Source organism: Aythya fuligula, chromosome 17 (assembly GCF_009819795.1).
Source record: "Aythya fuligula isolate bAytFul2 chromosome 17, bAytFul2.pri, whole genome shotgun sequence".
Lineage (NCBI taxonomy): Eukaryota > Metazoa > Chordata > Aves > Anseriformes > Anatidae > Aythya > Aythya fuligula.
Genome location: NC_045575.1, coordinates 390,221 through 407,190, shown reverse-complemented (window position 1 = coordinate 407,190; position 16,970 = coordinate 390,221). Strand labels below are relative to the sequence as shown.

General features: G+C 43.5%; 2 protein-coding genes across 3 annotated transcripts in view; both read right to left on the bottom strand.

Moving 5' to 3' along the window:
* Positions 1 to 12,061, bottom strand: part of PITPNB (phosphatidylinositol transfer protein beta) — a 29,226-nt gene extending 17,165 nt beyond the window's left edge. For both annotated transcript variants that reach the window (XM_032198828.1, XM_032198829.1), the window contains exons 1-7: positions 12,009 to 12,061; positions 10,275 to 10,305; positions 9,288 to 9,433; positions 7,649 to 7,740; positions 7,068 to 7,075; positions 6,614 to 6,688; positions 4,312 to 4,395 (exon numbers count right to left, since the gene is read on the bottom strand). In XM_032198828.1, coding sequence (XP_032054719.1) covers positions 4,312 to 4,395; positions 6,614 to 6,688; positions 7,068 to 7,075; positions 7,649 to 7,740; positions 9,288 to 9,433; positions 10,275 to 10,305; positions 12,009 to 12,028 — 456 coding nt within the window. In that variant the 5' untranslated portion in view covers positions 12,029 to 12,061. The remainder of the gene's footprint in view (positions 1 to 4,311; positions 4,396 to 6,613; positions 6,689 to 7,067; positions 7,076 to 7,648; positions 7,741 to 9,287; positions 9,434 to 10,274; positions 10,306 to 12,008) is intronic.
* Positions 12,062 to 15,810: 3,749 nt separating this feature from the next.
* Positions 15,811 to 16,970, bottom strand: part of TTC28 (tetratricopeptide repeat domain 28) — a 152,319-nt gene continuing 151,159 nt past the window's right edge. The window contains exons 24-25 of the transcript XR_004254001.1: positions 16,785 to 16,872; positions 15,811 to 16,247 (exon numbers count right to left, since the gene is read on the bottom strand). The gene's annotated coding sequence lies outside the window, so the exon portion shown is untranslated. The remainder of the gene's footprint in view (positions 16,248 to 16,784; positions 16,873 to 16,970) is intronic.

The following is a 16,970-nucleotide window of genomic DNA, read 5'->3' as shown; positions in this document are numbered from 1 at the left end:
CATGAATTGAGTCCAAACTGGGACAAATCCACCTTGCTATCAAAAAACCCATCTCTTTCACTCAAGAACTCTTTTGCAGACTACATAAGAAAAAGACTTCCTATATTCCATTATATTTCTTGAAACCACAGAACAAGGGATGGTACTGCACACTGAATAGACAGCCCTTATCTCTAGTACTTAACGCAGCATTAAATAATTTGACTGATCTGTATAAAATCGTACTTCTAGAATTTTGTTTCAAGTAATATAATGAAGATCTAAAATGACCTAGAACAAGATATTTAATTTCCTCTTCACTGTACAGAAATGGCTATAAACCTGACTTCAATTTCTTTGTTTTCACTACACTCTAGTTTCTTACAAATTGTTTACAAAAATTTATTCTTTAAAAAGTCTTACTCTCTCGGGAAATAATTTTTATATACAAATCACATAAAGCTACTTGGATTGTACACTGGAGATGATTAAGAGATGCCAGGGTTAAATGTGTATCTGAAGAAAGCCACAGATTTTGGCCAAATTATTTTTATACATACTTAAACGAGCACAAGTTAGCACATGCATGACGTCAGTACCTTAAAGAAATTTACTATTTTCTGTATTTATGCTGATTGCAGTTCTGAAACTAAAGTAACTGTCACACTACAATGGCTTGGCCAAGGTTCACTCACTAATACAAGATAAAAAATCTTGAATATATTTATCAAAACTTTTATCAAGATTGCTGGATCTTATAAATGCAGTTCCATTCCTTCAGTCGTAATGTTATACAAACTAGTACATTTTGTTTGTTTTTCCAAGCCAAAATGTGACCAAGAAAATAAATGCATACATAAAACTTTCCTTTGGCAACACTGAGTCTTCCTATTCCCAGTGCACCTAAAAAAAACATAGTACACAAGAAAAAAAAGTCAGCCACTTAGAAGGATAATAGCTGAAGAACAAACACTGTAACGAAAAAATTGCCTACCACCTAAGTGACTTCAGAAACTACCCAATAGAGCGAACAAGCCAATGCTCTAGTATCATTGAACAAACAGGAAGAAATTGTAGGGGGAAACCTTTTGGACAAGAGAAACTGTATAGAAAACAGTAAATGCTTTCATACAGGACATTTTATTTCCAAAACTGTAGACTTTTCTGAAGGCATAAAGCAAGTGGATCAGGCAATTTTGTTACTATAATGTATCTGAAACTTCCAAAAAAAATTACTCAAGTTCCATTACAAACATTTCACAGCAAACCTAAGTCATTAACATAAATTGAAAGTGTCTTCTCATGGAATCATAACCAGTAAAGACAGAGAAAACAAAAGCCAAAAACTGCAGATTTTTGTAACAGAAGAGACTGTAAGTCTGTGTCAAAGAGAATTTCTGCTGTAAAACAAACTCCTAACTATCTAGGAAAGGGGGGCAAACAAATAGAGTGAAAAGCGTGCTGGCCTACAGATAACTCAGGGTTATATCTAAGTTTGCATAGAATTTTAAATACAAAGCCACTCTTTGCTTGGTAACATCAGGATTTACAAAACTGCATGTCTAGGAGATGAAATGGAAATGAAAATCTGAATCAAATGATGAAAATTATTCCCAAGTATTCCTACACAATGGTAGACTCTACTGTGACTTTGAACTTTCAAATACTTGCTGAGCACTTATCTACAGATGAAAAAAATTGTTAGGAGCTACTAGAAAAGGAGAAGTTAGAAACATCAGAAATGACTAGAGGAGCTGGCTTAAACCATTCTGACCTCATAGTTTTGATACTCTGTAATATTCAAAAGGGGAAAAAAAAAAAAAAAAAAAAGGATTATTTCTGAAAATAGTTCCAAGAACTTCCACATGAAGATGGACTGAAAGACAGAGGACCCTTGACTTGGAAAGATAGGATAAAAAGGAGGTGGGGGAGGATGAAGGAAGTCTGATCAAAGTCTGTAGGATAAGTTCTGCAGAAAGTATAAAAAGGGAACGAATTTTCCCCTCACAAAATTAATTAACTTATCAAGCAGGCAAGAAGTATTCTTCCTCCTTCCCAACACTCCATAGAATTCATGATGCCAAAAAGGTCATAAGTATAAATGTTTTCAAAAATTGATTAGATGCGCTCATGGGAATGTAAGTGGCTAATTAACAGGGCAGATGCAACCACTGGGTCTGGAAGTCCTTTAAAAACAGAAAACAACCTCTCAGCTTCTCATGTTCTATTGCTTCCCAAGTTTCTTATCCTTCCACAAAGTATCTGCTACTGGCCACCAACAGGATACTGGGTTAGATGGATCTTTGTCCTGAGCCAAAAACATAGCTTCTTTTAGCATACCACCATCTGTCAGTCTTCAGTACAAAGGAAACGCAACATTAAAGGCAAACCATGTCATCTAACAGTGCAAGAGGGCACGTAGCACAAGCAGTGCTGTTCACTAAGAGTACTTCAAACAGAACAGATATTTAAGTTCAACAAACATTAGTAATAAGCACAACCCTTTATTTACACATACTGCGATCGAGCAAGCATTCTGACAGATGACAGCATTGTAGTTGTTTGCCACAATTCCAGGCACGGAATAGGGAATGCACAACATACATTTACCTGCCAGTTCAGCTCTAAGGTCATATGGAATGTCTGAAAGAACAAGGGGCAGCAAAACGATTCCTCGCTGCATTAAAATAGGCAAGACACATTTAATTTGATTTACAGGGAGGTTCTCCAAACAATGTATTTTCATACATGTAAATCCACAGATCATCTGTTAAAGATCAGTTAAGCAACAGTGCAGGTTATACACTTATGTTGGTGATAGAAATAGCAATTTATGAAGCAGAATCCTTTCCACTTCACATACCATAGCCTTTTCCCTCCTTCCTTCACTTTCCTGCAATGGAGACTGCTCCCCACAATGTTGGATATCCACATATTTATTTTTAGAAAATAATAATTAAAGTTTCAAGAATGGCTGCAAGTTATCACAAACACATACGGGTAAGTGTCGGTGTTAGACCATACCATTTTCCTACTCTTCAGAAATAAATGATTAGACATAGAAGAGCCCAGCTGTTAGAATTAAACCACGCAATTCCAGTAGGAAAAAAAAAGCATAAAAAGCAACCACAGTAAGAGCAAGGAAGTAGGACAAGCATTTAAGTGCAGCGAAACTACCCTCTAAAGTCGCATAAACCAACATATCCTACCTTCTTATTCAGATCAATTATATACACTTTGAGGTACTTCACTGAAAGCTGACAATAGAGGGGAACAGAATGGGAACTATTACAAACATTAAGTGTTGTCCTGTCAGCAAAATCTCAACAAACCAGAAAAAGCTGAACTACACATCTCTTTGTGTATTTATTTCAGCAGAATTTGATAAAATCAGATTTAGAGCACACATCTTTTCTGTACAAATTCCAATTGAAAAGACAAGTTGAAAGCATGCATTCCCAACACTAAACTTTGTCACATTCTCTTCTTCATCTAGCAGCCTACTTCCACCACACACATAAGTAATCTTACACAGACACCACACACTACCTTTGCTCTGCATACAACTTCTCTGAGTAACCATGTGCTCTTACTGATAAGATCTCTCCTAAATTTTTCCTTCTTGTATCAAGGTATTAAACTTCATATTCTCAGATAGAGAACCACAGACTCCTAAGGACAGACTTCAGGGTATATCCAGGGTGCTTATGCTCACCAAAGCAATCACTAAAAGGAAAATGAACAAGTAATTCTACAGCTCTCAGAAGAAATAAGCAGTTTATTTCTTCAGAACTGTTCTAATGAATGAAGTTTAAAAATAAAAAAAAGTCTAGCTTTCAATGGCAAACCCCGATGGTTCCTCTTGAGATTGCCTGAACCCCAGCTGGAAGGATGGGTGGAGGGACAGAATTATTTAAAGAAATTCTAACCAAAAGTAGCAGCAGAAGCACAAGAGCAGCTTGATGGATATACCATGCTCTGTCATGCAGGACACACAGGGTAGATTCTTGCTCGTGGCTTCACAAACCAAGATGGGCACATACATGCTTGCATGATTAATTAGTTTATCTACCAGTAAAAAGTACACCTGTGCCAAAAGTCTGTTGCCTTTCATGTTTTACTTGTGCAACTAAAAGTCAAACTCAGTAATTAAAATTGTAAACACATTTGCTAAGTGTGGAACTTAGGAATGAATTATTCAATTCAAGTCAATTTTCATTTATCTGTCAGATAAAATCGATACCACTTCTAGATTATTCACAACCAACAGAAAGCATCGGTGGGATTAGAAGCATGTTGCAACCATATCCCAATATGAAAGCATTTACTTACTCCTGGTTCTACTTGAGTTCTATCTGCAATGTCAATATGGACAACTTCAACACTCTTCCATGTGTTTGGATCTAAATTGTGCACCTGCAAAGGAGAAAAATAAACGATTTTCATGTTGTCACCTAACAAAGCGGTCTGTCTCACACAATGTGTATGTATGCACTAAGTATGATTTTTTTCTGGACATCCTAGAGACAGACTTGTTCTCAAAACTTACCCTTTCTCCCTCTGCTTTTCTAAAAAGGAATTATTTTCCAGAGTTAAATTTAGTCACTAACTTTAAACCAGCACAAAGCCTTCAGTTCCCATGCATTCAGGAGACCTAGATTTAAGATTAATCTGTATCATTCTGTCACAGACATCAGAGCTAACGAAATCAAGCTCTAATTAGAAATATTACCCATTCAGTAATCTGGACAAGCTTTTTCATTTAGAAAGAAGCTTTCACAAGTTCTAATGTGCAAACATGGAAGGTTTCAATAACCTGACTAAATCTAGCAAGTTCCCTAAATAATAGGCCTGCCTTTAGTACACACCAATTGAAATGCATCTGGTATGAAAGTACATAATTTAAAGATGTAACTAAATTCACATGTTGTACTGGGTCTGACTGGGATGGAGTTAACTTTCCTTGCAGCAGCCCACACAGTGCCATGCTCTGTACTTGGAGCTAGAACAGCCCTGGTATCACACCAGGGTTGTGTCTGCTGCTGAGCAGTGCTGGCACTGCATCAGGACTCCCTCCAACCCCCCCCAGAGCCAGCAGGCTGGGGGCGGGCAAAAAGTGAGAAAGGAACATCACCAGGGCAGCTGACCTAAACCAACCATGCCATATGATGCCACACTCAGCAATAAAAGGTGGAAAAGGGAAGAAGAGGGGAGGGGTGGGCTCATGTGAAAACGTCTGTCCTACCAAACACCTACATGCGTTGAAGCCCTGCTTCAAGGACATGGTCAAGCATCACTTCTTGGTGGGAAGTAGAGAGTAATTTCCTTCCTCTGCACTTCCACACAGTCTTTGCTTGTTTCCCCCTCCCCTTTTCCCCTTTCCTTTAGTTAAACTATTTAATTAATAATAATTTTCCCTTAATAATTATTTTTTCCTTTAATTAAATTATCCTTATCTCAACCCGTGAGTCTTTTTTTCCTTTTCTTATTCCCCTCCTCTTCTGAGGAGAGGGAGTGAGAGCACAGTTGTGGTGGAGTTCAGCTGTCTAGCAAGGCAAAACCACCACACACGTGTAGTCTGTTAGGCATAACTACGCTTAAAATTAAAGCAAGTAAAGCTGCATAAGAAATGCTCTCCTTCTCTGTAGCATATCCACATAGTACCGGGGTTGTTTAGTCTGAAGAGGATGCTTAGGGAAGTCCCTGTTGCTCTCTACAACTACCTGAAAGGAAGTTGTGGGGAACTGGGGGTTGGCCTCTTCTCGCAGGTAACTAGCGATAGGTCTAGAGGGAATGGCCTCAAGTTGCGCCAGGAGAGTTTTAGGTTGGAAATTAGAAGAAATCTCTTCCCAGAAAGAATAGTCAGGCATTGGAATGGATTGCCCAAGGAGGTGGTAGAGTCACCATCCCTGGGGGTGTTAAAGAACAGTTGTACGCAAGACTTAGGGACGTGGTTTAGTGGGTTATATGGGTGGTAGGGGGATGGTTGGACCAGGTGATTTTGGAGGGCTTTTCTGACCTTTATGATTCTATGATCCTTTCTTTAGGGTTGAAGTAATTCATCCCAGCACTGAAAATATACTGACAATTATTCCTTTGTGGATGCTCTGTAAATAGGCTTTTCACTGTACATAAAGAGGTCTCCTGAAGAGACCCATGAACTCAATGAACCAGGGAGGAAAATGAGACTACCACCAAGCCTGCAAAATTTACAGAAGCTGCCTCAGAAAAATAACCCTAAAAAAATGTATGAAGATGAACTATAATGTGTCCTTGACAAAGCTGGTCTCAGATAAAATTGCTAACGTAGCACTAGCTTATCTAAAGTAGAATAACATGAAATTAAAAATCTCCACTTACTGAAAACCTTTTAAAGTATCTGAGTAGGAATCAACCATCTGCATTGACCTCAACATAATAAAATTAAAACCTTTTCTTGTTCTTGTACCTCTTTAGGTGAAACAGCTTTGACCACTTTAGATGGATGTGAATACTTTTCTTGTTTTATATTAGTAACAGGTAGGGCTTTGACTTTTTCTGGGAATTACCTGCCATTACCAGAAATAGTGTACTTTATCTGGATGACTATGTGTGGCAAATATTACTAAAGCTATGTATCCAAATCCCAACTCACGTTCTCCAATGTCCCCAAATCTGGTTTATGCCAGGTCTCAATTTTTATGAAGAAGTCATCTTTCATGTATTCATTCTGTAAGAATTAAAATCAAAAAGCATGAGTCTGATTATGCCCAGTCCGCTTAACATCTAGATGGACAGTACAGACATTTTTTTATATAAATACAAAATTATACTTACAGAGCTGTAATACTAAGCAAGGTAAAAAACGATGTAAAAAATGAAAGAATTTATCTGATAAATTACAGCTCAACTTAAAGCCAAGTAGCAGACATATAGAGTAACAAGTTGCTTTATGCCAGACACCCTGGCAAGGCAAATACAAATGGCTGAAGCTAGCTTGCCAGAGTCAATTCTAGCAGCAATAACATAAAATGTATTAAAAACAAAAACAAACAAACAAACAAAAAAAAAACAAACGTTAGAAGACTGATAGTAACTAAAATACTCACTGTCACAACTGGTCATTGGAAACACAGGGAATGAAATTGAAAAGGAAACAAAAATGTTATTAGATACAATAGTTTCTGAACAGTCTCATATACAATTACTAAATCACAGAACAAGAAACATTCAAAATCCTTCAAATAGGATTTGTACACATTCGGTCAGCAGAACACAACTTACTAGACTTAAGTTCATTATATAATACTACAAACTATTCAATAAAAACAAAACAGAGCTTACTCTTAGACCTTACACAATTACAAGTATTGAAATAAAGCAGTCATCTTATTCTTACAGACTATAAAGAATTAAATACTTTTCTAACTGGCTCTGTTCTACATTTGAAGAAAGAGGCAGCTCTTCAGTCTTGTACTAGGGACACTGCATAAAAAGACTAGGTAGGAACCAGTGAACTGATTCACCAAGGTTGTTTTTCAGAAGCAGATCTCCTTTTCAGAACATGAGATCTCACAAAATCAACAAAACATGAAAAATATTTTCTACTTGATAGCACCACCTCTTCGCCTAAACCATTTAAGACCATCCCTGAACACTGACAACATCAGACATACAATGTGGGACCTACTTGTTCTACAGTAAGGGTATGCATTCCAAGCCTTCTCATGGAATACCAGGGAGCCTTCTGGAGCAATCATCCTTACAAAACCAGGAACTTTACTGTGAAAAACAAATATTAGCAACATTTAAAAAAAAATGTTTGCCAACTGTAGCATCCCATCGATTTCTGCCGCTCTGAAAAGAAAGGCACTTTCTACCTTAGCATTTTAAGGGGTATGATGTAGAAGTTACCCACAGTCTGTGGGAACTCAAACAATGTTACTGATCATAAAATAAGAGAAATTGGTAAAGGTAATCACAAGATAATCAACAGTGAGCTATACATAATTTCGGATGTACTGATCAAAATGAAAGTTGTGCTACAAAAGCTTTCTTTTCTCATCAAGTATAGTGGAGACAACCACTGAGGGACAGCACTGCCCAAGGGACCTCACCTCCAAACTCTAGCAAAAGTGGAAGTCAGCAATAAGCAAGCCTCTAACTCAGTTGGCCTGTAGTCTAGATGGAAGGCCAGTCAGCTTTCAGCCATGCTTGAAGAGGAAAACTTCAGCTTACCATCAACAGCAGAATTACCACCTCTGACAAATGTCCCTTCTAGTCTATACTGTGCCCGTGACAGTTGACAAAAATTGGAAGTTTGGAGAAAAAAAACAACACAAAATTCCATACAAGGTAAATTTTGTATTTCCTATCAGGGTATTTGAGGCTGGTACCCTTAAGCATGTGAGTTTAAACAAACTACATGTATTCATGTAGATAAGGAACGGATAGAGTTCAGTCCGTGCAAGTGTTCTTTCTTCAATTTCCCCCCAAAATGATGAGTAAGTTCCTGTCCTTTTTTTTTTTTTCTTCTTTTTTCAGATTCAAGGCAAAAAACTGCCAACTGATAATTCCTTTTTATACAGCAGGACCTTATGTCCCACTCATCTGGAAGTTTTCCTTTTCTAGGATAAGCAAACAATTCTTTCAGTTCTTTCCTACACATCATACTGCCCACACTTCTTTCTATACTCTATTTTCTCTCTAGTTTGTGTACATCTGAAAGTCCAGTGCACAAAGCCAACCAAAAAGAGTTACCACCCATACATAACATGCAACAATCCTGCATAACACAGTCCTGAAGGGAGCTTGCTTTCATGTTTAAACTCACATTGCTGACACACTGTAACTTGCATATGCTTTTGAGCAGTACTACTGTTCAGCATTTATTTCCCACGTCATCCTTCTGCCTCCCCAGCACGTAGCCATTAGCTATATATATATAGTAACTGATCTCCTTTTCTCTACCCTATATCAACATTCCTGTCCTTTGGGCTATCCTACAAAGTATCTGTGACACCAACCTATCATTTTGGCTATGTGCTAAGAATTCAGAACACTGGTACCTGGAGGTGCTTTTGCCTATTCACGGATCAGACATTTTGCATGGTTTTCCATTACTCTTTGCCAGAGCATTCGTGCAATTTCAGCAAATTTAAGGGTGGTAAAAAAAAAATGCAAGTGCCCCAGAATAGTAAGCAATAGCTGGTTAAACACTTGTGGATCAACTCCAAGTGACCATAACAGAATAGAATAGTTCATTTGGAAGGGACATTCAAAGATCATTTAATCTAACCTCCTGACCAATATACGTTTGTTTTACTCACCTCTTTAAGTGATAGATTTTGTGGGTATATTGTCCCTTTTCACCATCCTTTTCGTAAGGCTCATTTTTTAAGACTTGAATTCCTTCACCACCTCCTGTTTCATTTTTGCTAGCTTCTGCCACAGAATAAAGTTGACCAACTTGATACTGAAAAGTGAAGAGAAGCAAAATTTCAATATATAAGTCAGACAAAATATTCAAAGCATAGAGAATTAGATAGTATAAGCCAAATGACTGGAAAGAAAAATAAATAAAAAAGTTTTTAGTAAGTTTTACTGGCGTTGTCTTAGCTTATCTGTGGTTTACGAGTACCACGTTTTTTCACAGCTTGTTTCACACTAACGTAGTGTGTTGGTGTAGAGCACCAAATCTGTTATTCTTCATTTTTCTCATGGTAAAAGCAAAGTATATAAGTTCTGTTTAATTTGATAAAATATAATTTTTCAGTTTACAAGATTTTGCAGTGATTGATTTCCAGCACCAACCTTCATACTTTTAACCAACTAGATACTGCCCCCACAGGTCCCATGAAATGGAAACTGTAGGAAGTTCAACCTTGTGCCCTCAGAAATATGTTTAAACGTTTCAGAGCGAGTTTCAGTTAAATCTATTTCAGCGTCACTTAAATTGCTGGCCACAGATCTCAGAAGATGGTTCCTACCTTTGCCTTTAGGAAAAGGCTTGAAGTCACTGAACGCCTTGATCAGCAAGAAAATTCTGCTGCACAATTTTCTTCTCTTGCTTGTAAGCCATGGAGTGGCTCAGAATAAAACCCTAAAGACTCTTGACTCCTTTGAAATTCACTGATCTGCAATAGTTAATTCCGCTCAACTGGTGGCTTACACATGCAGTATCTTACACGTGCTAGGGCGGTGGACGCACAGCACAGGAAACACTTGGGTCCAGGCTAGTCTGATTTAAACAATACACTGACATCTTCCCACCCAACCCCCAAAAACAAGGACAGGTAGGAAGGATGAGGACATACCTCTTGCACTGAGCAAGGTAAAACCACTCGGCTAAAAGAGAGAAAATTAAATAGAATGAATAATTAGGTTTTAGATAACAAACGCACACTGTAATAAATATATTGAAGAAGGAAGTGTCAAAATGAGTTAACTTGAGTTTTCTTTTCAGAAATGCTGTACAACAGTAAAATGATATGGCTATAATGCAGGAAGCCCAAATAAAATCAAAATGACATCAAGTGTGTTACAAAGGTGGAAGGGGGGGGGGGCAGCAGGCTGAGAATATTAAAAGTTGCATAGAAGAGACAGGAAATCTGGGATCTGCTTCCAACTCTACTGTAACTTTGCATGGCAGTGGATTTGAACATTGGGGTGTCAGTTCTCTTCATGTTTCACAACAAACAGCCCTGACTGCACAATTTAAAAGGAGAACAAATGGACAGGCCCTCAGAGCCCACAGATGAATTTTGGCAATTACAGCAGTTATGAATCATTCAAAAGCAACCGCAGCTCACATCTTATTTATGTGCCAAAAGCAGGTGTGTTTTAGGCAATGTAGTTTTAATGCAATGAACTCTCCAGCTAACGGCAACAGGAGGGGCTGCAGAAATTGATTTCTGACAGCAATGGCATGCTGTACAGACAATGCTTTGCAGTTTCACCATACATAACAAAACAAAGATGATGCAAATTATTATAGTTACAAAACAGCATCGTACAACAGCTGCCTGGATGCCAGGGCTTTTAAGCGATGCTATCTCCTTTAGTGACAAATCGAGCAACCGTGAAAATTTGATGCAACGTATACAAATGTACCCTGCCCGCTGCTCTAGAAGGAAAAAAAAAAAAAAAAGTTTTAAGAGCTGTAGTTATTTCATTCAACTTTTTCTATCCCCTAATAATTGCACAGTTTGAGATCAGCGTTTTTGACATGTTTCTGTTCAGGTGCTTCTAAACTACTACACAAAAAGGCCTCAGCAGCTTGAGCGCCCTCAGCTCCCCTTGCACAGAGGAACGCGCAGCAGCCTTGAGAAGAGAAACGATCGTCCCAGCACATCGGAAGGTGCGGCTTCCACACAACTTTTTCCTTAGCTCTTACTGGGTGAAGACTTTCGGGGCTCAGGCTAGCTGTGCGTCTTGCTGAAATGCTTTCACTTTGAGCTGGGAAATCTCCAAAAAAAAGCCGAGGAGGAACCCAGCCGGGCTCAAAGGCACGGCGCGCCTCGGACACCGGCGAGTTTCAGCTCTGAAGGCAGAGCTCAGCCCCCCCCAGGGACGGCCGGGAGCTGCCAGAACGACACCCTCGGGCGGGACGGGGCCCGCCAGCAGCCCAGCTCCCGGGGCTCCGCGCACGCCGGCACCGGCAGCGCCGCAACGCCCGAGGGCCGGGAGCCCGGCCGGGGACGGTGCGGACACGGCCGGCGGGACGAGCCTGCCCGCGGGGCCGCCGCGTGCACGGCCGGGCACCGAGCGGGCCCCGCCCCGCCGGCGGCGCCCCGGGAGCCTCGAGGCGGGGAGGCCCGGCCCGGCCCGGCCCCGTCGCACAGGGAGCGGCCGAGGCGGCGCGGCCCCGCGCTGGGCCCGGCGGCAGGACGGGCGCTTCCGGCGCGGCGGGGCCGAGGGAGCCCCCGCGGGGCTCGAGCGCGGGCGGGACCCGCCCCGGCCGGCGGCGCCCCCGGCCCAGCCCCGGCCGCGAGACGCGCGGAAGGCGCCCCCCGGCCCCGCCCGTCCCGCCCCGTCCCGGCCGCACTCACAACTCCTTGATCAGCACCATCTTCCCCGCGCAGGCCCGCACCGCGCACGCGCGACCGGCACGGCCCACCCATGCTGCACCGCGCGCTTCCGGGGGGAAGCCCCGCCCCCGCGGGCCGGCCCGCCCAATCCCGCCGCGCCCTGGGGCGCCGCACCCGCCCTTCGCCCCGGCGAGATCCCCGCGCGCACGCGCCCGACGCCGCCAATCCGAAGGGGCGCGGCTCCCGGCAGCGCCCGCGCCTCGCCCGGGGCAGCCAATGGCGGCGCGCCGCCCGCCCCGCGCCCGCCCCCCGGGCCCCACCCTTAGGAGCAGCCGCAGCAGCGGGCACGGCCCCGCCCCCCCCCCCGCGCTACGGGCGGGCCCCGGGGCCGGGCCGGGCCGGGCAGCGCAGGGCGGGGCTGGCGGCGCTGCCCCCCGGGAGCAGAACGGGCCCGAAGCGCTGGCGGGGGCGGGGGCGGGGGCGGCGTCCCCGGGGGGTTCGCGCCGGGAGCCGCCGCCCCCTGGTGCAAGTTCCCGGTGCCCTCGGTCGCGTTGCCGGTAACGGCGGCGGGAGGGGCTCGGGGCGGCGGGCGCTGGGCTCACACCCGCCCGGGCCGGCGGTGGCGGCTCCCCCGCGTCCTCCGTGAGAAGCAAGAGCAGGAGGAGGCCCGGAAGGCTCGGGCCCGGGAGGCGGGGCAGGGAGGTGGCGGCGAGCGCCCGGCGGGACGGGCTGCAGGGAGCCGGGAGCGCGGCCCCGCGGACAGAAACGGCCCCGCCGCAGCGGGGAGCTCGGGGCTGCGGGGGGGGGGGGGGGGCACCGCTCGGCTGGGGCGGAGCGGGGCGGGAGGGGACGGGACGGGACGGGAGGCGAGGGGAGGGGAAGGGACGGGACGGCACCGCGGCCACACGAACGCTGCTGGGACAGCAGCAGCGCTCCAGCTGCCCCTTCTTCCAACACCTTTCTTTTAATGTAACAAATGGCAAAGTGGGGACAACAGAAAAATGGGAAAAAGGGGAAGGAAAAAAAAAAAAAGCTTTCAGAGTCAAAACCTTTAGGTTTTTAATCCAAAAAGGGAAACACACAGAGCTTCCATGAGTCCGTGTAGGGATTTCCCTAGTAACAACAAATCTTTCTGTAGGAGGCTCTCAGGTACTACAGAGATGTGCAGTGCTGAATGCTGGGGACAAAACAGGAAAGTGAAGGAGCACTGAAAATGAAACAGGAAAGTGAAGGCTAGCACTGTTTCTGGGTGTTCAAAAACATGATTTCAATAAAAACTCAGTATTTGTTGAAAATAATGCATTCTGAATGTCTTAATTTGCTTTTCAGTTTCCAAGCGTTAGCTTTCAAATTTTTCAGATTTTTCTTCACAGCTGTGCTAACGAGCTCCTTCCCCTTTAACACTGTGTTAGATGCCCACAGAAAAGACTAGGTAAATCAGAAAGAAAAGCAAAATTAAACACTTCAAGATCTGACAAAGGGAGGGCAAAACTTTATAGTTTAGCACTCTGGAAAGGAAATGATTCTTCCTCAAAAAATGTAGATATGTCTCGCTGTGGTACAGCTGACAGTGTTTACACTTGCAAAGATTGTCACTGTGAATAATGCTGCCCTATTGCTGACAAAATAAAGTGCTATTTTGAATGGACATTTCTGTCAGTTTTCAACCCACAGGAAATTTAAATGTACAGTTTTAATTTATGGGTAGCAACTGTATGTTTTTGCACTCAGTGGACTCCCACTCCAGCATCCGTCCCAGCACAGTGTCCGTATCCCCACATGTATGCATTTCATCCTTCTTCCCAAAAAGGGCCACAGACCCTACTTGTGGGCTCACCTTTGTCCACCCTTTGAAGCCATCTTTCCCAAGTTTTGTTCATCAGTAACTAGAACTAATGATGCGTTTACACATCATCCCCAACAGAGTAGAAGAGAGCAGAGATTCAGATGGGGAAATTCAATGTTGCCAGACAACCCTCCCACAATTAAATGGCTTTAAAAAAAATCTTCAATATGCTCTGTCTATAAAAACATACTTTCATTCAAGTCCCTTGCAATGTGAAAGATGGATGCTACGGAAACTGCCACTCAGACTTTTGCCTGTACCGGCTTTGTTTTATTAAGCAAAGAAATTACAAAGGGCTGTGCCAGGACACGGTGAGGCTTTAAGAGTCTGCTTCCCAAAGTTCTCAAGCGTTCTGAACTTTCCTTTATTTGTTTTTTTCAAAATCCTGGCTCAATGTAGTCCCCTGCTGCTGCTTTTTCCCCATATGGACAACATTTGTCTTTTGTTTACTCAGCCAGCTGCAAAGTGTGCTCCCTCCAAAACCCTTATTCTCTTTGTTTATACCCAGATCATACCACACACGACAGCATCATCTGAGTAGCTACATCCTGCTGATTCCAGACACTGCATACAGACAAACCACTTCAGACCCATATGTACAATTTCACCACGGTCTCTGCTGCTGGACAGGATGCTTCCTCAGCACGCTGTTCTTCATGGGAGCCCTCTGGCCTATGTTCACCCTGCATAGGTATCAAATACAGACAGTGCAGTAGCACCTCAGCAGCTCCTGGCTTTTGTTAGATTGAGCTTGCCGACCGACTGGAGTCCCGCTGCCTAAACACAGGTTTGCATGTATGTGAAGTGGGATGGCGACATTGAAATGTAAGAGCATGGTGGCAGGAGGTCTGTAACGGGACCTGCTGAAGAAGCATGCTTGGCCAGTGCCCACCACACTAGGAGCTGGGTCAACAGGCTGGCCTGCGTTATTCACCTCTGTGTACAGTAGCTGGAAGACATCAGGCGAGACATCAGGTTAGGTCCCATGGCAGACACAGTGCCGCACAAGGCTCGTACCTTAGGAACAAGCCTACTTGTGAAGTGCCTGTGACCCTCTTACAGCCTCCGGTACTGTGCTGCAGGGCAGGCTTTGCTCTCGCTCTAACAGCTTTCCACCGATCGCAGAACAGGACAACTAACTGCATCTGTCTGGAAGGGTAAAAGGCAGAAGCTGCGGGGCTGGGCTGCCAATGCAGGGGATGTGAACTATCTCTCTGAACCAGAACTCCTCCCTTCCATTGAGTTCCCAGGACCCTGATGTGATAGAACAGGGGTTTGTAATAGCAGCAATCATACTTTCATTCAATGAACAGCGAATGAGAACATGTTTTTTCTTATTGTTTTTAATATCTAAACATGCTCTTCTATGCCAAAAGATCAAAGCTCTGCACTTCAGCACCCAGGTTATAGATTTGGGACTTGGGAACAGTGTAGGTGAGGTAAGTATACCCTAATTCTGACATAAATGTCACTGGAGTCCTCCTATCTAATCTGCAATCTCAGGTACAGTGTGGGTACCCATGTGCCTAACCCTGAGTTTGACTTTTTCCATTTGCGCCCTGAAGTATCTTTTAGGGAATATCCTCCTGTCCTGGTCACATGTTGGAATAGCAATGCACATGTTATCATCTGCTCTCTTACAGCCACAAAGCACTGGAAGTCTGAGTACTAACCAAGAGAAGAAAAGATGTTTGTGATGGTGACCTCTCGGATTGTTTTGTAGTGGCTGGCAGCAAACCGAAGCCCCTCTCCAAGAGATTCTCAGAGGAAGATGTGGGAGACCCTTTACAGGGACAGCATGCTTCTTGTTGTACAAGCAGCATTTGCTGCAGTTCCCTGTAGAACAGCTTTCTCAGAAGCCAGTGAAATACCAGGCACAGTAATTTACCAATAAGATCCCACACAGTTGATGTCACCATGTAAGAGAAGATGGACAGTACTCTTTCTGACAGGAATTAAAAAAAAAAAAAAAAGTTCTTCTCTTTGGAGAGTACATAAATAATGAGAAAATGAGGTCATGTGGGATAAATTATATGATGGAATGAGAGCTGGGGTGTTTGCAAGTCTCCCTGACCATTCTTAGGGAGAAGCAAATGCTGCTTCCACCTGGGAGCTGGCAGGAACAGAACTGTGCACTGTGCTTCACGCATCTGGCAGAAGGGTGAGGGAAGGGCACATGCAGGTATGTGCTGCTGGTAGTGTACATCAACCCACAGTATGTGTGCATCTGGACACTCAAAGAATGCTCCAACCTGTCCCTGACACATATTAGCATACTAAGTACTAGATACAAAAACGTTCAAGGTCAGGCTTTAGACAACTTCCTTCTGTTTTTTGCAGTTCTGAGCTGACTTCTTCCAACACTTGCTGTTCTAGAAGTATGTCTCTGAAGGGAACAGGACTTTCTTGAATCTCTGTGATAAAATGGAAGAATCTTAGTAACAACAATAAGACGTGTCACCAGGTTGTAGGTAGTCCTACGAGCATGACCAAGCTGAGGCAGCCATCTATAAAACCCTTGCTGGGGAGCTGCACCATCTGTGTCTTCAAATACAGAGAATCAGCTACATTTCAGAAGCATGCCAGGAAAAGTCCCTTTCAAAAGAACTAGTGCCAGGAAGACTGCAGTGATTTGTGTGGTTTAGGTTCCCTCGTTTTCAGCAGATTAAAGACTTGGAGGGTAGAGACTGTAGGCCAGTAGCAGCCTGCTGTTTCATGACCTAGGACATGGTTTGTGTCTTCTATCAACAGGGCTAGAGGTAGTGTTTACACAACTGGGAGGGAGGCATCAACGAAAATTCCAGAGACCATAAAAAAGTCAAATTCTGATTAGTTTCATCTGGTCACCAACACCTCCTTTAAGGACAATGGCATCTTTAACACAAGAGCAGAGGGAAGGCTTAAGTAAGCAAGTTTCAAATGGCAAAGGGTGTGGGGAAAATGTATCGTACCTTCAGCACTTGGTCCTTCCACTGTGCAGGGGTGGAAATAGGTGGTCCGTGACGTTCCTTCCAAGCCTACATGTCGTTTTGCTGCTGACTAAAACAAGAAAGACAGTGAGCAAATGCTGGTTTTCACCGCCTACCAGGAAACGCAACTTCGAGTCATCATTTGTAGCAGCAGAGCTACATTCTGAT